This window comes from Notolepis coatsorum (genome assembly GCF_963971535.1).
Source record: "Notolepis coatsorum genome assembly, chromosome: 9".
Taxonomy (NCBI): Eukaryota; Metazoa; Chordata; class Actinopteri; order Aulopiformes; family Paralepididae; genus Notolepis; species Notolepis coatsorum.
This window is the reverse complement of record NC_140173.1, coordinates 134,699,189-134,721,394: the sequence shown is the minus strand read 5'-3', so window position 1 is coordinate 134,721,394 and position 22,206 is coordinate 134,699,189. Positions and strand designations below refer to the sequence as shown.

The 22,206-nt window shown below is 45.4% G+C and overlaps 1 protein-coding gene across 1 annotated transcript in view; it reads left to right on the top strand.

Moving 5' to 3' along the window:
* Positions 1–22,206, top strand: part of LOC311234769 (uncharacterized protein) — a gene marked incomplete at its 5' end in the record, with an annotated part of 101,498 nt that overhangs the window by 42,761 nt on the left and 36,531 nt on the right. The window contains one exon of the mRNA XM_084322013.1: positions 5,672–5,815. Within this exon, the coding sequence (XP_084178139.1) occupies positions 5,672–5,815 (144 nt within the window). The remainder of the gene's footprint in view (positions 1–5,671; positions 5,816–22,206) is intronic.

The following is a 22,206-nucleotide window of genomic DNA, read 5'->3' as shown; positions in this document are numbered from 1 at the left end:
TAGTGACCCTCTCCTGGCTGTTAGTGACCCTCTCCTGGCTGTTAGCGACCCATGTGGCACTGCTGTGGTGATGCCAGGAGAGGAACAGCATCACTAGCTCTTACAATGTATACAATAAGCAATGTAAAAAAAATACAAATAAAACCAACAATAAATAATATCATGGAGAACAAGATTGTATATGGAATATTAATAGTCTAGTCCACTATAGCTACAGTACATACATGCGGTTGGGTTCAGCTCTTATTTATTTATTTATTTATTTACGGACATGGTTCGTTGAGTCATGACTATATTATGTAAAACATGATTGTTAATGATACAAATATTATTATTAATATCATTATAATTATTTAATTCAATGGATGTCTGTAGGATCGAAGTGACGCAATCCCCAAGGACTTCTCCACAGACAGCTTTTGAAAACACGGGCGCACACCGGTCTGTCCGACGTACGTTCCAATTTATGACTGCCTTTTGGAGTTCGTAAATCCTACAACGAATTTACAATACGAAGCCGTTTGAGAATGCCGAATAAGTTTGTAAATCGAGTTACGAAGGAATTCCTTGGTAACTTTCACGTACAGTGTGTCCATTCGAGAATGAGGACCATTCTTTCCCCAGCGAATCTCTTAGTTACATCAGTATTGTGCTGTCACAACAGTTTCATGTTTGTAGATTAAGTATGTAATGTTCACTATTGGCTAATTGTCCGCTTTCATCTCCTCAATCAAGAAATGCCCACATTAAATGCATATTATAAGTCGAAAAATCTAGTGATCTATGCACAAAAGCATCCCCCCCCCCCCCCCCCCCCCCACCATATCTCTTAGTTACAACATGATTGTGTTACCTAGGTAACGTTGTGTTTAAATGTGAAGTATTGGCTGGTCTAAAGTACAGTAAAGTAGGAGCAGAACACACATTAGAGGCAGAACGCACGGTCTCCGGAGAAGGAGAGAATCCAAACCACAAGAGTTTCGGTTTCTTTCTTTACAAGTGAAACACAAACACTTTTATTTAAGAGACCATTCACGGCTTTAGGAGTCTAATTGGATGCGGTGCATTATCAAGTGTGCTGTTGCGGTTTACTGAACAGACACGTTCCACTGGTTCCGTGAGAGAGTGAGTGGTGAGTGAGCAGTGTGCACGGCTGTCTGACAGCGGTTCTAAAGTTATTTCTTTTTCTTTATTTTTTTATCTCTCTTTCTCCGATTTTCTCTGTTTTTCTCCCCGTCCCAATTTAGTCGTTGTGCCAATTCCCCCCCCCTCCCCTACCTGGTTGTTGTGCGCATGTTCTCCTACTGGTCGGTACAAGGGAACCCTGAAGTATCCGCACGCTTCCTCCGACACGTGCGGTGACAGCCAGTGGCTCTCTTCTCACTTGGCAGCGAGGGCTCTCATTGGTGAAGTGTAACGCGTGGGAGGTCACGCTGCCTTCCTCAAGTCTTGCCTCCGCTGAGCAAGCGCCCAGACCTGACCTGTAGGCGTCGCTGTCCACAACGCCAGTTTCCCACCCACGGCTTCCCTCTCCGTAACCCAGCCAAACGAGTTAGTATAGCGATCAGCCCAAGCCAAGGCAATGCTGACTCCGGGGCGGTTCTAAAGTTGAGGTAAATTCTAGTGATGTCTCTTGCTCCATGGCAGGAATAGAGCCCTATAACAAATGTTCATAGTAGGTGTATATATCTGCCGTTACCCAGATAGGGCTTTGACCGCTCGTGCAGGTGTAGGCACAATTGTATCAGCCTACACTAGGGCTTCTTAAGGTGGGCAAGGTGTGGCTGAAAGGGGGCGTTGAGATGCTCAAAGAGGCTGCTCATGTTATTTTATAATGCTAGCTAATTGCCTCAGTAGTAGTAAAAGTATGTCTGTGTTGATTGATTGATTGATTGATTGATTGATTGAAAACTTTATTAACATATTGCAGAATGGGTACAATACAGTACAGCTCAATACACACAATTGTTAAGGGGATGCAGACCAGAGAAAGACTTTCATCTTGTTTACATCAGGGTCCCCCATTTTCAATTCATCAGGACATATATGACATACATGACATACAGATAGACAGTACTGCTACATATATACATTTATGACATACCAGATTTGCAAATACAGTACTGTTTGTGATACAAAAAGAGTCCAGAAAACATTTGACGTAAAAACTGTACATTGGAGGAGGTTGGGTGGGGTTGGGTGGGGGGGGGGGTTGGGTAGGAGGGGTTGGGGGGGGGGGGGGGGGAAACACTGTACAACTGTACAAGCAAAACTGTACATTGGAATATTGACAATCATACTAGGTAATTTACTGTACATTGGAGGGGGTTGGGGGGGGACACTGTACAAACAAGCAAAACTGTACATTGGAATATTGACAAAACCATACTAGGTAAATTACTGTACATTGGAGGGGGTTGGGTTAGGACATTTACAGGGGCCAGTTTCGAATTGCAGTCTCCCGTAGGTGTTCTTTGAGAGTGGTTTTGAAAGTGGGTAGTGATTCACATTCTTTTACAGCTTTGGGTAGGGCGTTCCACATTGATGTGGCATAATTGCGAAACGTGTTTAGTCCCTTGTTTGAGCCGAATCTGGGTTTGACATGATTTGTGGAGCTCCCTCTGGTGTTGTGATCGTGGTATTCACTGACCTTTGGGAAGTATTTTGACATGGGTACCTTGGTCGTGTAGTGTATTTTGTAGACCAGGCCCATTGCAAGTTGCTGTACTCTGTTGTCTACTCTAAGCCATCCTAGGTTGTCAAAGTGGGCAGGGGTGAGGTGGGTTCTAGGAGTAAGATCAAGCAGTAGTCTGACCAGTTTGTTTTGAGATGTTTGTAATTTTGTTTTTAGCGCCTTTGAAGTGCTTTGGTACCATGAGGTGCAAGCATAGTCGTAGTACCCTTGAATGAGTGCTCCTGCCAGAGTTTTCAGGGTATTCTTGTTTACCAGAGAGGAGATCCGGTACAAGAATCGAGTTCGTTGGTTGACTTTTTTTTATTACATTGGATGCCATTTTGTCACAGGAGAGATTAGCCTCTACGATGGAACCCAGGTAGGTAATTTCATCTTTCCTTGTGACAATATTGTCACCCACTGTAACTGAGAAGCCGTCGGTCTTGCTGAGTTTGTTATTTGAACCGAAGAGAATGGACTCTGTTTTGCCCATGTGTAATGATAGTTTGTTATCAGCGAGCCATATGCAGATTTTGCCTAGTTCCGAGCTGAGGGTTTTTTCAACCTGTAACTTGTTCTTGTCAGAGACCAGCAGGGCTGAGTCGTCCGCAAACAGGAGCAAGTTGCAGTCACAAGCTGACGACATGTCATTTGCATAAATTAGGAACAGTAGCGGTCCTAGTATGCTTCCTTGTGGAACACCACAGCTCACTGTGGAGGGGGGGGGGGATAGGGTACCGTTTACCTCCACCATCTGTTCCCTCCCCTCAAGGTAGGATTGCATCCAGCTCACTGATAGACTATCAAAACCAATTGCTTTTAGCTTGTCAATCAGAATGGAGTGATTGACAGTGTCGAAGGCCTTTTGTAGGTCCAGCATGACCATGCCGCAGTATTTGCCCGCGTCCACCTCTTGTTTGATGTGGTCGTTCAAATAGAGAAGGCATGTGTCAGTGGAGTGGGATGTTCTGAAGCCAGATTGGAATTCGTAGATTAGATTTTTTTCCGCTAGGTACTTTTCGACCTGTTCGTAGACTAGATGGAGGTGAGAATAGAAACAGGGCGGTAGTTGCCTGGGTCTAATTTGCTGCCCTTTTTGTGCAGAGGGGTCACCCTCGCAATTTTGAAGTCCTTGGGGACGTGTCCCTGTTTTATGGAGAGGTTTATTATGTGTGTGATGACTGGGGTGATGGCGGCTGCTGAGTCTCTGAGGAATTTGGAGGGGATGTTGTCATGGCCAGTGGCCTTGTTAGGTTGGAGGGCGCTCAATTTTTTGAGTACCTCATCTGTTGTTACCATTTTCAGCTTGAAGTCGTCCTTGCGGACCCCTAGGTTTTTGTAGTAAGCTACTATGTGTTCTACCCCATAATGCCCTGAGTGGGAGGGTAGTTTGTTTACCAGTGTTGTGGCTAGTTTGTGAAGAAAATGTTTAAGTAATTGGCTACATCCAGCTTGTCTGTGATGAGCGTGTTGTCCGTTTTTATGTTTATGTTTGAGAATCTGGTTTTAAGTTTTTTACTGCAGCCTAGTTGATTATTGAGTCATTTCCAAAGTTCACGTTGTTTGTTTTTTGTTTTCCTCAGTTTTGTCATTGATGAAATTCTTTTTTGCAGTTTTGATCATGGAGTTTACGTCGTTTCTTAGTCTGTTTCTTTCCAGTTTGAGTTCAGTCACGTGGGCTTGGAGTTCACTGCTCGTGCTTTTGGTAAGCTTTGCCTGACTTTTAAGAAACTCAGAGCATTTTTTGCCAGTTAAAGGAGTGAAACTCTGGAACAATATACCGGATGAAATAAAAAACAGCAGGAGTATTTTTAAGTTTAAAAAGATGTTTAAAAACAGGGTTCTAGAATCTTATAGTAAAATGTAACCTACAATCTGTTTTTCTCTACCATGAAACTCTGGTATTGATTTACATACATTTTTTATTTGATGTTGGCTTATGTTCTTTTCAGGAAAGTTTTTTGTTGATTGTTGATTTTTTGTTTGTTTGTTTGTTTGTTATATTTTGAAAACTTTAACTTTTTTGAATTTGTTTTTTGAATTAGGGGTAGGTTGCTCTATAAGCCTTCGGCTTCAAACATATCCTTTTCGTTTGTTTATTTGTAAAAATGTTAGAATTTTTGTTTGTTTGTTTGTTTGTTTGTTTATTTATTTGTATTTGTAAAACATTCGAAATAAAATAATTCATTCATTCAGTAGGGTCATATTGTGCATTTCTACCATTTCCTCAGGAGCTTACGCTTATAGCAGACTGTAATCATGTCCACTTGCCTGTCCTTCGGCTTTCGTCTCTGTGTGAATCACTGGCACACATACAATAGAGCTCATGAATACAATAGAGCTCATGAATACAATAGAGCTCATGAATAGCCACTGCAACATATGTCGCCGAGTTCAGTTCCCAGAGTTTTGAACAAGGCTGAAAACTGTAAACAAGTCTACTTTTCCATTCGATGACGTGTTGCGACTACCCATGGCCAGGCCACAATCATCTTCCATGACTCACATGGCAGATCGAGAAAGGCAGCAGAGCATACTGGAGAGGTGACCAGTGAGCCCACACATGAGCCAGTCATCCATTAGGACAGGGAGTTAGCTCACATTAAGCAAAATACTTTCCAATGCTTATACAGGAGTAGACTACTGCTTTGGCTATTCACACAAAATCCAGAGATTGCTCAGATTCACATCCAACAATGTACGATAGTATACTGTTCCACGGTCGCTTTTAGATCCATACCAATGCCTTTAGCTATTTCAAATAAAAATATCACATACATTCAACAATACAAACAGCCACTGGTGACATCCATGGCCTGGTCATGTTTGGTAAGTAATTAAAGTCAATGAAGGGCTAAATAGATTCATAGAACAGTGTAACGGTCTATTCAACCCATACTCGTTCTCTGTAAAGGAGGGTTAACACAGATTTGTATTCCATTTGTATTTTGACATTTCCCCCCTAAAACTCGTCTCCTCCCGTCCTCCCTCCTCCAGCCTGTCAGCGGACGTCCAGGCCGGTGCCAGTGCCACCACCAAAGAGCCTCGTCTGGCCTGCGAGGGGACAGACAGACGGACAGGCGGATGCAGCAGCAGTATGACAAAGCCACACAAACACACTGGAGAGGCCCCAGCCATGCCGTGAGTCAGCACGCACACACACACACACACACACACACACACACACACACACACACGCACGCACGCACGCACGCACGCACGCACGCACGCACACACACACACACACACACACACACACACACACACACACACACACACACACACACACACACACACAATGCAATCTAAATTCATCTTACATCTCACAATATGTCCACCACACACAGGGGCGGACCTTCCTACAGGCGATATAGGCGGTCGCCTAGAGCGCCACCCAGAGGGGGGCGCCAAAAAAAAAAAAAAAAAAAAAATTTAACTTTTTTTTTTTCATTTTTAATTTTTAATTTTTTTTTCCTGTGCAGTTTTGGCGCCCCCCTCTATATCTGCAACCATTATTTTTACATAAAAACATTCTAACATAAGGGAAAATGAGCCAAAAATCTAAAACGGTCGGTCGGTCTGAGCCTCAGCTTTAGGTGTTCACAGTCAGAACATGCTAGAGCGCTGTGCATTGATGGGTATCGGTCAAGTGTTTATAGAATTGAGCGTTGGTGAATCTCGCCTAGGGCGCCAAATGTGCTAGGTCCGCCCCTGACCACACACAAGGATGCTGAAATGCTCATTTATTTATTCATCTATCCTCCAACCAGAATGACACTGGGATAGATATGTGCTGTATATCACAGGTTAACCTTTAAATATCTAGAAGCAATACACCTGGGAGACTCATCATAATATAACTATTGTTGGAAATATTGTTCGTTGTCATCTTGGTATGTGCTAAAACTTTGATCTTTGACCAGATTGAACAAACATAAATAAATCAATAGTGCAGGTCCTTGGAATGTTGGATAAATACATGACTTACTGTGGTTACGGAGACACACACACGTGCACACACACGCGCACACACACGCACACACACACACACACACACACGCACACACACACACACACACACACACACACACACACACACACACACACACACACACACACACACACACACACACACACACACACACACACACACACACACACACACGCACACGTTGTGTTCACAACATCCTTGAACACAAACAATAGACGCACAAACAAATCTTGGAATCTCAAAATGACATAATATGTCAGAAATGATGTCAGAAGTGTCAGCAATATTGACATTACCTACAAGATGAGCCACATTGAATTTAATATTTCCCCCCAATATTTGAAGATATAGACATGTGACTCTGTGCCTTTGAGATATCAACTTCACTCAAGCACATCGTCTTCCACTGGCTTCCATCTTTCTTCCACTGGCCTACAGTGGAGTTTCCTGCCAAGATGCTTAGTCAGTGTGTGTCTGCGTGTCTGTGTGTCTGTGTGTGTGTGTGTGTGTCTGTCTGTGTGTCTTCCACAGATTGTCAGCACATGCATTCTCTGTCGAGCAGTTCATTAGGCCGACTCTGTGTTCTCATTACCGAGACATTGCACCCGGCTGGGAGTTATGAGTGTTTGTGTGTTAGGAAGAGGAATAGAGAGAGAGACGGAAGACAGAAGCGTACGTGTTAAGTAACGTCTCGGGTCACAGTGACACGCAGCAGCAGCAGCAGCAGCAGGAGAAGGGTTCGATACTAGGAATCAAATCAAATGTATTTGTGAAGCCCGCAATCACAGTTAATGTCCCCATGGGCTGGACTGGACACATACTCTTTAAACAAGTCAAGAAGAAACATCACAATAAATCAAGAACAAAAAACCCATCATGAAATCCAAATTCATTCAAGGAATGCCTGGTGCACACTATTCTAACGGAACATCCACACTGTCACGCACAACGGAGTGTGGAAGGCCTCCAGGTTGGTGATGTGCCAGCGGTATGGGGTCCAGGATTCTGCTCCATAGAGCAGTGTGGAGAGACATACTGCGTTGTAAATGGCAACCTTGGTGCTGACCTTCAGTTTTCGGTTTTCAAAAACCCTACTGTGTAGGTGTCCAAAGGATAATGCGGCTTTATTGATACGTGTGTGTATCTCCGCGTCAAGGGAGCAGCATGAGGACAGAGTGGAGCCGAGGTAGGTGAAATTATCCACTGTTTTAAGTGGAACACCGTTTATGTGAAAACTGGGAAGTGTAGAGGTTCGGGAAGTAAGTTGGGATATGACTTTGGTTTTTTGGATGTTGACCTGGAGACCAAATGATTGGTACAGGCTGGATATGGTGTCGAGAGCATGCTGCATAGACTAAGAGCTAAGATGACACAGTCATCAGCGTACAGTAGCTCACAGACTTGGCAGGATTTTGTCTTTGTGTGTGCCTGGAGCCGGCACACACACACACACCAATGTCTTCCGTGCTACTTTCCCTTCACAGCTGATCAAAAAAGAAAAACGCAAACAAATTTGAGATGATCTGGACTGGTCCCCTGAGTTCCTCTCCATTTCAGTTTAAATCCAAAATATTGATACATCCTCTGCCATTGTTGTGTAACATGGCATCTCTTCTCTAGTCTTTTTCTGCGTCACATGAAGTAAAATCTACTGTGAAAGTGAAAGTGAAACTATACACCGGTGGGGGGTGGGGGCACTAGGCAATTAATTTACTCAAGTGGATTCCTGAACACAGAATGACACCGTTATCACTGACTGACTACCGCGGCAAGCCTAGGTGGAACTAAGTATAACTTAATAAAAAATCGTTATATTTAATAATAATAATTATTATAAATATATAATAATCATTATACATATTTTTTCCCTGTTGTACCGAACTCGTACCAAACCGTGACCCCAAAACCGAGGTACGTACCGAACTGTGGCTTCTGTGTACCGTTACACCCCTGGTACTAAGAGAAGATTGTTTAGCCATTATCGAATGCTACTGTAGCTCGCAAGCAGCAACACCACACACGCTAGTCCAGATGCTACGTCATAGGCTACGTTACTGCAAGCTCCACAGAGGGCCGAGGGACAGACGATTTGAAACCGTGGATTTAGTGAGAGTAACGTTGTCTGATTTGCGGTGTTAATAAGCCTAATGATAAATTGTCGTGATATTGAGACTAAATTATGTTAAATTACTAGGCTATATTGTGTTTTTTTTCTTTTTTGCCCGAATGTCCGGAGGGAATTACATTTTCCGGCATTTGTCATAAAAAAACGGTCAAAACCGGCAATTGCCGGCCTAACGCGACCCCAGACACACACACACAAGCATAGCGTGCCATTGTCTATAGAGTAACTACACACACACACACACGTAAAAATACAAGGTGTGTGTGTGTGTGGTAGAATAACAGCACAAACACACACACACACACACGTGTACACAAACTCATCGTAACAGCCATTGTTAATGCAGTCAGTTGAGAGACTACGACACGCGTACACACACTCAAGTCTCATGTTGCAATATTTGTGAAGCAACTAAGCACAAAGAGGCAAAATAGCAAACATGGGTCTGTTGGTGTGATAATCACACTGCTCTCAAAGTGACAGTTACTTAACACATTGACGACCACAGCTTGCAGTGTAATATGTGGCTGGAGGACAACGCTTTGTCAACAAACCGATGTACTTTCTAACAGCTATATATATACTTTATAGTATTGCTATCTGTCCATTCTCATTGTCACTTGAGTGCATAAACCGTGCCTTCATAATGGCTTAAAGAAAATAAAAATCCATCGGTTGGTTGTCATTTTATAGCGCCGTGAATATAAGGTTTATCGCAGTTTTCGCCTCGTCTTTTTTCTGGGGAGCTAGATAATAGGCTAAAGGCTAGTCACGTTATATCAAACGCCATTTCTGCTGTATATATACGGATGAAATAAAACAAACTGCGTAGCATCCAGACTATTACAGAGCATCTATGGATGAAATGGGGGTGGCGGGGGACGCCGATTACTATTATTGATTAGCAATACAGTGTGCGTTCAAGTAGCCATTTTCACTGATCGATCACGTTGCGTTTTAAAACAATGTCAAATCCAGCTGTAATTTGGGGGAATAGTATCCTACCGTCAGCCCATGTGATCGCCGGCAGCATTTCGTCATTAGTCATCGGAATCTGGTAGATCGATATGTCCATTGGCTAATCATAAATCCCATTATTCCAGGCTTAAATCTGCGTTCGGTAACGTGATCAAAGATGGAGTATGTTCGGCTGGGATAGAGGCTCATATGAAACTCCCACAGACAGTAAATTTCTTTTTTCTTCAATTGCCCTCAATGATACTGCAGTGGAGCGATGGCGCCCCTAAGCGGATCTGGCCGGTATTGCATGTTTCGAAAATCAAATATGCGGGTAGGTCCTGCAAGTCGATCGGGGACGTTAATAGTTATTAATATGGAACAAAACAATAACAACTCGCCACAAGTTAACTTGTGGCTCTGGTCCACAACGCATGGCACCGTAACACTCGTATAAACTCGTGGCTGGTCCTTAAAGTGTTAAGCAATAATACACACGAGAAGCTGTCGTATGTCATGAATATTGCCATGTGCTGTGATGCGCCCGCAGGCACGAGAGTGCAGCTCGAGTGGCGTAGGCGTGGGCACCACGAGTAGCTATACAACTATACAAACTAAAGGATTCCTTTGTCGAATAACAACATTATATCGAGTTGCACACGCAAACATACACAGCCGTGTGCCGCCCACACAGACCAACCCCCCCCCCCCACCTGTCTTTGTCTCCTTCCATTATCCGGCTCTCTAACCATCTTCCTCTCACGCTCTTCATCCCCGCTACCTTCGTCTGCGTCGCTGCTTTTTTTTACTCCGCCGCGTTCTGCAGCCTTGCGTGGAGAGAGAGGGTCGCGTTCCATAATGATTTTTTCCACACTTTACGATGCCATGCAATAGCTGTAAAAGGTTCACGGACAAGCTTTTAGTTGGGTTTGTTTGTTTGTTTGCTGCTGCTGTTGTTGTTTTTTTTCACCTTCACATGACAAGAAGGGAAGGCCGAGGGTAAACCAATGCCACAGAGAGAGAGAGGTGCATTCCCCCCTCCCCCCCCCCCCCCCTCTCTCTCTCTCTCTCTCTCTCTCTCTCTCTCTCTCTCTCTCTCTCTCTCTCTCTCTCTCTCTCTCTCTCTCTCTCTCTCTCTCAGATGGTACTGTATTAAAGCTCTCGGTCACACGCTGTTGGGTTTAGCACCTGGGCCCGCTCGGGGTTATTGGTTCCTCCTTCGCATAATCCATCCGTTCCTGCTTTTTCCCCTCTGGTTTCTTTTTCACGCAAACACATTCTTTGCCTCTTTCACACGCACGTCTGTGTTTTTACCACTTTCCAGCACGCTGGCTGGCTTTTCTGTTTCAACGCGGTTTCTCTCCTTTTTTCACACACGGCACTTTGAATTGTAGTCTTTTTTCATCCCCTACTCTCTATTTTCTTTTTACCTCTGCCCAATGATCTTTACCGTTTGTCACTCCCTAGTTCCCCTACCCACATAAAATGTGATCCCCCCCTCTTTTTCTGCCCACTTTCTGCGTTCTCTAATCATGACAGTTCAATGGGCTTTTTCATAGCAGAGCATGATATTGCTCGTCCTGCGTAGCTGCTGTACCTCCTCTCCAGCCATCAATCAACCCCAGCTGTACTGTATATCATCTGTAGGGGGTTAGCAAGGACCAGGCAACATTTTTATTTATTTAATTGTATTGTATTCCTTTTTTCAGTGGCTACTTGCTATGTTGTTTTCCTAGTAGGGCATGCCATAACCAGGCTGGCTTTCATACAACTTAGAACAAGGGCTTCTCAACTTTCTGTCTCTGGGGACTTGACTTAATCCTCTTTACCCCGTTGGGGGGCATAGGGCGTCCACCAGAGCTCTCCATCTCACTCTCTTTTGGGCCAGGGCCTTTGCTTCTTGCCAGCTCACTCCAATGTTCTTTAGGTCTTGGAGTGTGGAACGTCTCCAGGTGTTTCTCGGCCTACCGGCTTTTCTCTTCCCCTGCGGGTTGTAGTCCAAGGCCTGTCTAGTGATGTTGTTTGAGTCCTTCCTAAGGGTATGCCCTATCCAGTTCCACTTTCTCATTTTGATGGTGGTTGGTAGCTATGCTGTCCTGGTTGGTTATCGGTAGGGATGCCCCGATCGATCGGCCAGTGATCGGTATCGGCCGATATTCAATATAAATATGAGATCGGTGAATTCCGATAATGCTTTATTTTCGCAGATCGTGAAAACCGATCGAAAAACATGATCCAATTCTTAGCGGAGTTCTCACTCGCTGACTTTTCGGCTGCTGCTGCAGCTAGGGTGACCAGATCCCAATAAACCAAATGTGGGACAAATGGTATGTTTGTGAGGGACAATGTGGGAATGATACTTCCTAGGTAGCTAACGTTAGCTCACGTTAGCTCACTGTTTAAATGAAATGACCCAGTAAACTAAATAGTTCACTGAGGCGTTGTCTTAACGTTATCTAGCCGGCTAGCAGTAGCTACAGATAGCTCCTGATATAGATGTCTTATAACATTGATTCGATGCGTATTCGAGCCCCTGGCTTGCATCGCAGTCACGAAAGGGGCTAGCTGAGGGCATGCTGAATGTGATTTGACCAAAGCAGAGTATACACACATACAGTGGAGCTGTTTGCAGATAGCGAGCATTTTGACTTGTTGTGTGGTGGCGATGTCTCGCAGATAATACAACTACAAGTATAATTATATAATATATATATTTTATTTAAAAATAAATAATAATAATATATATATATATATTTTTTTTATAAAACCAAAAACGATCTGTATCGGTATCGGCCGATATGGCTCATAGACGATCGGTGATCGGTATCGGTCGCAAGAAACCTGATCGGGGCATCCCTAGTTATCGGGGGCAGTGGTGGCCTAATGGTTAGAGAAGCTGGTTTGTGACCGGAAGGTCGCGGTTCGATCCCCGGGACCGGCAGGAAAAATCTGCTGCTGAAGTGCTCTTGAGCAAGGCACTTAACCCCCAACTGCTCCAGTGGAGTTGCTCAGTGGCCAATGGTGTCAGACTGTGGTTGTACTGGGCAGCTCCCAGCTATGAATGGAACTGTGTGAATGTGAAGCAGGGCGTAGCTGAAAAAGAGCATCTGTGGTCAGCAAACCTACCCTGGGTAAATAAAGGTTAAACAAACTTCTGCCTCACATGCTAGGTTGTCAACATATCTTCTCTTGTCCCTTCTCGTCTTCTTCTTCACTACCCTGCTCTTTTGTTGGTATTCTTGCCTCCACAAGGAAAATATTGTTATTATTCATTTTTTTTACAGTAACTTTACATTTTTTTCAATCCCATTTATTTCCCAATTTCCCAACCCTGTGCATGACTGATAACATAATGTTTATATATATATATATGCAGTTATACTCATTTGGCAGCAACTTCTTCAGTGGCCCATGAGGATATTTATTATACAGTGCTTGGTTACTTTACTAAAACCATATTTCTGTAGCTGAGCATAATGGCCATTTCTCAGAGGCTCTAGTGAACTCAGTTTTAAAGCTAGAGCAAAGATGTAGGTATTATTATGAAACTAGAGATCTTGAGGAGGCGGCAGTGGCTCAGGAGGTAGAACATTTGTCTGGTAATCGGAAGGTTCCCGGTTCCATTCCCACTCCACTTGGTAGCTTGTCAAAGTGTCCTTGAGCAAGACACTTAACCCCTAACTGCTCCTGATGAGCAGGTTGGCACTGCTACAGTATATAAATGCAGTCCATTTACCATTTAAATGCAGTCAATTTGAGGAATCAGTCAGTGCTAGTGTAACGTAAAGATATCTGAATATGAACCACAAGAGTCTCTGCTTTACAACCATATCAGATTTATGTGAGATCCATGTAGTTTAGGGTTACAATGGTGCAGCTTTGTACAAACATATTTTTTTATTATATTCTTTCCTATTTCTGCATACCGTGGTTGTTAAAAGTCTTGGAACTGTTAAATTGGGTTTATCTGTGAAGCTGAGACTGCAAATTAAGTAGCCTGGTTTCTAGTATGAACCACAAAGCCACCTTGAAGGTTTAATTTGAGTCTAAAAAATATACAGCATAGAAACAAGCTTGCATACACAGACCCGTCACTATGGAACAAACTAGAAGTGGCCCATCTGTCAGTCTTAGTCGAGTAGAACCAATTTATATCTTTACATGATCCCCCTTTGGTTCTCAATCCATAGGCCTATTTAAAAAAAAACTAAAACATTAAATATGCAAAAAAAAAGAAATGTGTGTTTGTGTCCTTTTTCAAGATGTAAAAATTATTTGAGACTCACAGCAGGAGGTTAACAACAACTTTTATACAACAGGTAGTTCAGACCGTGCATTGTGATTGGTCGAGAGCGTTCTAAACGGTGAGTATATTCATGATACACTCACGGTTAAATCACCATGAATATACCACTGCGCTGGCTTTAGAATGTTGTACAAAGTTTCAACTGCCATTCATCAAACCGAAACGGTGTCAACGTGACCTACTTCGCGGACAACGTTACGTTTTGATTTAATGTACCCGTTAACCATAAACGAGTGGATAGATAAAGAGGACGGGCCTACATCTACCGGTATTCAGAAAAACAGCATTATTAGACATGCCAATCCAACGAAAGACGAGTTGGACGAGCTGGTTGAAAAGCCGCAATGAAATCAACACCACCAAGTCGACGGCCTGGGCATTGAACTGGCCCAACTCCCGGAGCTGTCCAAGGTGCTGATCACTTTCTCCATGATTCGGTTGCGTTGCCAAGCTGGTTGATAGCCTACTGCCCTGCTCCATTTGAAATTCCATAGCAACGAGACATCTTTAGGAACAAAAATTCTATGCCAAGTTCACTGAAATCGATATAAAAGACCCTAGAATTGTCTGTATTCATCCTATATTTTCCCGACACAACCTGCTGTATGAACGCAATAATACACTCGGAAGCCTGTGGTATGTCAGGAATATTGCCACTCTGTGATGCCTACGCCACTCGAGCTGCGCTCTCTCGTGCCTGTGGGCGCATCACAGCCGTGGCAATATTCATGACATACCACGGCTTCTTGTGTATTATTGCTTAAGTACTGTAACTGAGAGCAGTGTGATTATCACACCAACAGACCCATGTTTGCTATTTTGCCTCTTTGTGCTTAGTTGCTTGTCACAAATATTGTAACATGAGACATGCAGTTTTAATGATGCGGCGGTTAGCAGTGTGTGTGTGTGTGTGTGTGTGTGTGTGTGGGGGGGGGGGGGGGGATCTAGTGGCGAGGTGCAGGGCAGACTACAGCATGGGGTTAAGAGAGAACAATGAGTTGAGCTGGTCGGGGACCTTAATGACCCAGATAAACAAACAAGCCAACGAGCCCAGGCAGGAAAACAATATCAACACAACAGCCTGTGTTTCATCTCTGGACGACATAAGGGATAATTACCGCTTCACTAATAAGATAAGATATTCCTTTATTGATCCCCTTGGGGAAATTCAGGCATCATAGCAGCGCGGGGGGGGGGGGGGGGGGGGGGGGCGGAGGTACAGGTAGTAGAAGACATACAGGTCACAGAATTATAGTACAGTGGAGAAGTACAAATAAAAATAGAATAAAAGGCAGTGTAAACAATATACAATATAGTTAACTCTGGACATGCGCATATGGGCAACAAGGTGCGAGATGAGGTTATTTTGCCCTACAATAAATATGGTTACAATATATAATCTAATAATCTAAATATAATCTAATATATAGTCTAAAGCAGGGGTTCCCAAACTTTTTCAGCTCGAGACCCAAAAGAGAAATTTGGTGTTTCCCCGGGACCCAAACTTACAAAAATAACAAACCATGAATTTCAAATGTATATGAAATGTATTTATTTAATTATAAAAGTACATCACAGCAATAATCAGTGTAATGTTAAGTTGCTCACCACCTCATAACCTAATGTACATACAATTTTGTAACACTTTTAAATTAACAAACATGTTCTACTCTCCTTTCTATTTCTCACCCCTTTTTCAACTCTCCATTCAACCTTAAACCCCAACATTGAGCAACATTCTGATTAATTTGTACTGACTTATTAAAAAATTCTACTGACCTGACATCATGCTAAAAGGGGTATAATAATCTAATGAGAGGTATGTGGCTGGTTGAAGTTTACAACCAACAGATCTATTCTGGGCTTGGTTTTTGAAAGTGCTATTCTGAGGTCATGCTGAGCATTTAGTCTGTTTCTGTATTTGTTTTTCAGGTATGCTAGAGTAGAAAACCCAGATTCACATAAGTATGTGGTGCCAATCTGAATCAACACATCTACAGCTTTTTTATATAAGAAAAAAAATGTTTTTTATTAAATGTCTTTTTAATTTAAAAAATAATTATTGGCGACCCAATAAAAACGGGTCCGCGACCCATTTTTGGTCGCGACCCTAAGTTTGGGAAACGCTGGTCTAAAGAAACGAAATGCTTAAATGCTAATACATGATATAATCTAGTAATCCAAGTCTAAATCGAATCTAATATATAATCTAAAATGCTCAAATGCTAAATATATGCAATATATAATCTGATAATCCAATAGTCTAACTCTAATCTAATATATAATCTAAGAATGATTGGTTGGGATTCAGCTGTCCTGACTGTGGTGGGAAGTTCGTTCCACCATTGTGGAGCGAGGACCGAGAATAGGCGGCTTCTCTTTGATGACCCTCCCGGAGCTCGGATAGGAGTGGGTCTGAGGCGGCCAGAGGATGCAGAGCGGAGGGGTCTTGAGGGTGTGTAGTTAGAGACCATTGACCGGAGGTAGGCGGGAGCCGTTCGCTTCGCCGCGTGATATGCCAGGTCGAGGACCTTGGAGCAACTTGGAGGCACACGTTTTTAGATGAGATGGCAAAACCAGTGCACACTGAACTGGGTTCAACCACGACTTGATGGCTGCTGACCGATGCTATGATCACAGCAGGGTTATAACAGTTCTGTGGCTGCTGACCTATGCTATCACTACAGGACATTTACTCTACCAGGGCCACCAGGAGAGCACATAACATCATTAAGGACAGTACACACACACACACCCCCAGCACAGACTCTTTAACCTCTTGCCATTAGGCAGGCGATACAGGAGTCTGAAAGCCCTCTGACAAACAGTTTCTACCCACAGGCCATCAGGCTGGAGAATGCTAGCTCCCCCACCTAGCCCCCCCCCCCACACTGTGAACTGTGATCCCCCCACCCCCCTCTTTTGCTTTGTGCCAGGCAGACACTCTGACCTGACTGCTGCTGTGACCTCACTGTCACCCTTCCCCCGAACTATGACACTGGCCTTAAGACACTTTTTAACTGCTGCTGTGAGCCATTGTCACCTCCATTTTTATATTGTAAACTAGGGCTGCAACTAACGATAATTTTTTTGGTAGTCGACTAATCTGTCGATTATTTTTTCGATTAGTCGACTAATCTAACGATTATTTCTGTCACACCCTCCATCTCTGCTTCCTGTGGGCGCGGCTCCTTTTCCGGGCTCTTAGCAGACTTCTTAACATAATAATAATAATGCAGGACCTCTTTAGGGGGTCTTTATTCAGCATGCAACGAACTGGACATGCAATTGGAGCGGCACACACACACCGGGATACACACACACACACATGCATTGTCTTTTTCTCAGTCGCCGAATGAATGAATGAATAAATGAATTAATTAATTAATGAAAACTTTATTTAACAGATTGCAGAATGGGTACAATACAGTACGGCTCAATACACACAATTGTTAAGGGGATGCAGACCTGAAAAAGACGTTTGTCTTGTTTCCATCAGGGTCCCCCATTTTCAATTCATATAGACATTTATGACATACTCAACATACATGACATTTATGGCATAGGGACATATAGGTATTTAGTACTGATAAACATTTGTGACATAAACGGTATTCAAATATACAGTACTGTTACCCCTAGATCCTGACAGAGTATATACATATGATGGGGAGGGGACTGTACATTAGGAGGGGGTGGGTGGGTGGGAGAGAAATATACATACGGCGGGGAGGGAATATGTACATGCGGTGGGGAGGAGACTGTCTATTAGGAGGTGGTGGGGGTTTTGGGCATTTACGGTGGCCAGTTTCGAATTGCAGCCTCCCGTAGGTGCTCTTTAAGAGCAGTTTTGAATGTGGGTAGGGATTCACATTCCTTTACAGCTTTGGGTAGGGCGTTCCACATTGATGTGGCATAATTGCGAAACATGTTTAGTCCCTTGTTTGAGCCGAATCTGGGTTTAATGTGATTTGTTGAGCTTCCTCTGGTGTAGTGGTTGTGGTATTCACTGACCTTTGGGAAGTATTTTGACATGTACATGGGTACCTTAGTTGTATAGTGTATCTTGTAGACCAGGCCCATTGCAAGTTGCTGTACTCTGTTGTCTACTCTAAGCCATCCTAGGTTGTCAAAGTGGGCAGGGGTGAGGTGGGTTCTGGGGGTAAGGTCAAGTAGTAGTCTGACCAGTTTGTTTTGTGATATTTGTAATTTTGTTTTAAGCGCCTTTGAGGTGCTTTGGTACCATGAGGTGCACGCATAGTCGTAGTACCCTTGAATGAGTGCTCCTGCCAGAGTCTTCAGGGTATTCTTGTTTACCAGAGAGGAGATCCGGTACAAGAATCTAGTTCGTTGGTTGACTTTTTTTTATTACATTGGATGCCATTTTGTCACAGGAAAGATTTGCCTCTAGGATGTAACCCAGGTAGGTAATTTCGTCTTTCCTTGTGACAATATTGTCACCCACTGTAACTGAGAAGCCATCGGTCTTGCTGAGTTTGTTATTTGAACCGAAGAGAATGGACTCTGTTTTGCCCATGTGTAATGATAGTTTGTTGTCGGCGAGCCAGGTGCAGATTTTTGCCTAGTTCCGAGCTGAGGGTTTTTTCAACCTGCAACTTGTTCTTGTCAGAGACCAGCAGGGCTGAGTCGTCCGCAAACAGGAACAAGTTGCAGTCACAGGCTGACGACATGTCATTTGCATAAATTAGGAAGAGTAGTGGTCCTAGTATGCTTCCTTGTGGAACACCACAGCTCACTGTGAGGGGGGGGATAGAGTACCGATGCGATTGAGTCTCTGCGCTTGACCCATCCCGTCGTCCTTCCCCCCATGGGCAGCCGGGAGCAGATAGGGCGTCAACGTGAGCCGCGCCCCGGGGACCAATCCAAGTGCTCCTGTCCGTCTTCGTCAAGGACGCCACAGCGTTAGCGATCTGTTGTTGTGCATGTTTTTCCATTGGGTTTATCTTATCGGGGGGGAAACCCTTGCGAGCACAGGGAGAACATGCAAACTCCACACAGAAAGGCCTTAGAGATACCCCACCTGGGTACCTGGCATCATGGAAACCTGGTCCCCAAGCGGGAATCGAACCCTGGACCTTCTTGCTGTGAGGCGGCAGTGTTAACCACTACACCACGTGCACTACACCACATAACGATAGGTTATGACTATAACCAAGTTCTGTTAGTTAGGGGCGATGCTTGGCATCACACTGCACTATCTCGCGTACGTGCACGCGTACTGAATAAACCACAAATGTACCTCTAATACCAGTATTAGTCTGACCACACCCCTCATCAGCTTACCTTCATAAGCAGGTGTGTGGTCACCTGCTCTCCTCCTTCCCAAGCTTTCACCACAAGGTGAGGTCAAGGGCTGCAGCGGCCGTCTGATGCCAAGCATCGCCCCTAACTAACAGAACTTGGTTATAGTCATAACCTATCGTTCTGTATCGTTAGTGGCTTAGCTTGGCATCACACTGCACAAGGGAGGCCAAGCGGAGCCACTGGCTGACAAATACACCCCGCTGACAGCCCCCCAAAACCATCAGAACAGGGAGGGCCGAGCCCCCCCGACCCCCCCTAATGGAGGGTATCCCCCCTATTAGAGGCTTCACGGGAAGGCGACGGACCCGACCGTGCGAAGAGGCACTCAAGCAACTTAACGCACAGGGTGAGCAGACCGTGGCTTGACCCCACGACTACACACACGCACAACCCGCATGCCACCCGGGAACGAACGGAGGAACAACCTCGTTACTGCCCCCAGAATCACGGGGTCAAGGGCAAACCCAACCCCGTGGCAAGGCCGTAGCAGCGGAGCGCGAAGGAAGACCCAGACCCACCAAAAGGACTGGACTCCCTGGAATGGGGGCCCGGAGAAGTCCATGATGCCAGCATCAAGACCCCACCAGGTGGGCACGTAGTGCCCCGCCCCCCACATCGCCAGCGTATTCGGACAAAGGCCCCCCAGTTACTGCACCTGGTAATCCCAGGCGGTATCCCAACCAAGTACTAACCAGGCCAGAACCTGCTTAGCTTCCGAGATCGGACGAGATCGGGCGCGTTCAGGTCGGTATGGCCGTAAGCCGAGCGGGCCCCGTCCCCCCAACAGTACACCGCCTGGCACACTAACCCTGCAGAACAGACAGTCAGCATGGCCGTAAGCACACAAAAAAGGTTAACCAACGGAAGCAGGCAGCGCACCGGGGAAAACCAGGCAACAGGCTGTTAACCCTAGCCTGGAGACTGCGGACGAGACAGGCGCCAGAGGGGACAGCTGAACACAGCCGCCCCGGCGGAAGGAGCGTAAGCTGGCGGTGTTGCATGACCAAGCCTCCATTTAAAAAACCCCACCCAGAGGGGTCGAGGCAGAGAAGGCTGACACGATTGGCAGACGTCATGAACGTGCAGGGGCACCCTCAAACGGTGAACCCGGGAGTTGACACTGCTCCAACACACCAGGGAATCAACCACCTCGGTGTTACCCAATGCGGTGGTTGTTCCTATAACCCCTCAAGAAAAAACTCCAAAACACACCTGCGGGTATACACCGGCTATACCGCAGTACAAGTGTTTCAGTTTCCAAAAAGGGTTAACCCAGGCCTACGGGTCGCAAACATCACTTCGGACCGGGCCTGGCGGTACGGGAAGCACAGGGTCACCAGAGGAGGTCAAAAAACCACCCCCACAGGCCCCTCTTCGCTATGCGTGAGAGAGGAGCGAAAAATAATGGAGAACCAGCCCCTAAGCACACCGTACCTGGTATTCCCCGGCGGTCTCCCAACCAAGTACTAACCAGGACCAACCTGTGTAGCGGCCGAGATCCGACGAGATCGAGCGCGTACAGAATGGCATGGCTGTAAGCCATGACGACAGTGCCGAGTAAAAACATACCCAACCAGGGTCTCCATAGCGCTTAACCCTGTGACACCCAGACCGACCTGGCATTTTTCCCCCTGAAAAAAGCCCAAGTCCCTCAGGGTACCAGAACAGCAGATCTGCATCCCCGGCGGACAACGGGTTCAACTGATCTGGACCAGCGTGACCAGAACCAGTCCCGTGCCCTAACCACACCGACATGCCTACTCCAGGAGAAGGGCAGATATGCGTGTTGATCTTAACATGAAAAGAAGGCGCCACCCAGACGTTCGGACGAACCGCGCCTGGTGGCCCACCCCAAGGGCGTGAGACCCCACCACATATGTTCAGATCCATCCCGTCATCATCCCCCAGACATGAACAAGAATCCGTCGACAACCCACCCAGGTCATGGGATGTGGTCGTCGGAAGAGGAAAAACCCCCCTCTCAGTTGCTTTATAAAAACGCTGTTTCAACCACAAGCAACCAAGGCGTGCCAGTCAATCGCCTGTTTACAGCGAGCTAGCACTATACGTGCGTCGGGACACACCCCCATCAATGAACAGGCTATTTAGACCTGTCATTGAATCCCCAAGGCGCCCAGGGGAACGACAAGAGGGGTGTGACACTCCCTAACTCCAACACTTCTGGAATAGAAAGAAGGAAGCATCAACAGTATGTATCCCAGTCTACACAGCCGGGGTAAAAAATGTTCACATTTTTACATCCCACCACCCTCCCATAGGAAAGAGACGGGGATCCCCAGAGAGACTTCCCACGCGAGCTGTACAGATTGAAAAGAATATATTGCACCTTGAGCCATGTAAAAAACTGGTTTTAGGGCCTCCGGGGAAGAGGCACTGAACCCATACACACTCAATAAACGAATTGAATCGAATATACATACAATAGAAAAGGACCCTTCTAGAGGGTCCACTCACTTTGACAATCTGAGGAGGAAGGCTCTGTACTCTGATGGAGGCTTCCTCACATGGAAGAAGGAGTCCGAACTCACAGAAGGCCTGAATAGGCGCTTGGTGAGGAGGAGCCCTGACCACCCCCCCTGAAAACAGATCCATCACATGGACCTGAACAGCACACGGAAGTCCTACCAACAGAGACGCGCACGGTGACGTACTCTATGGCGGGGGAATTCCTGCGGTGCACACGCCCAATATACCAGGCCGTGGGACCAGGAACTCCCTCCCCCCCCCCCCCCCCCCCCCCCGTAACGTGCCGAACCGCCACGTGACGGGAACCTTGAAGGACAGGGGGTGTACCCCTGACCGACAGA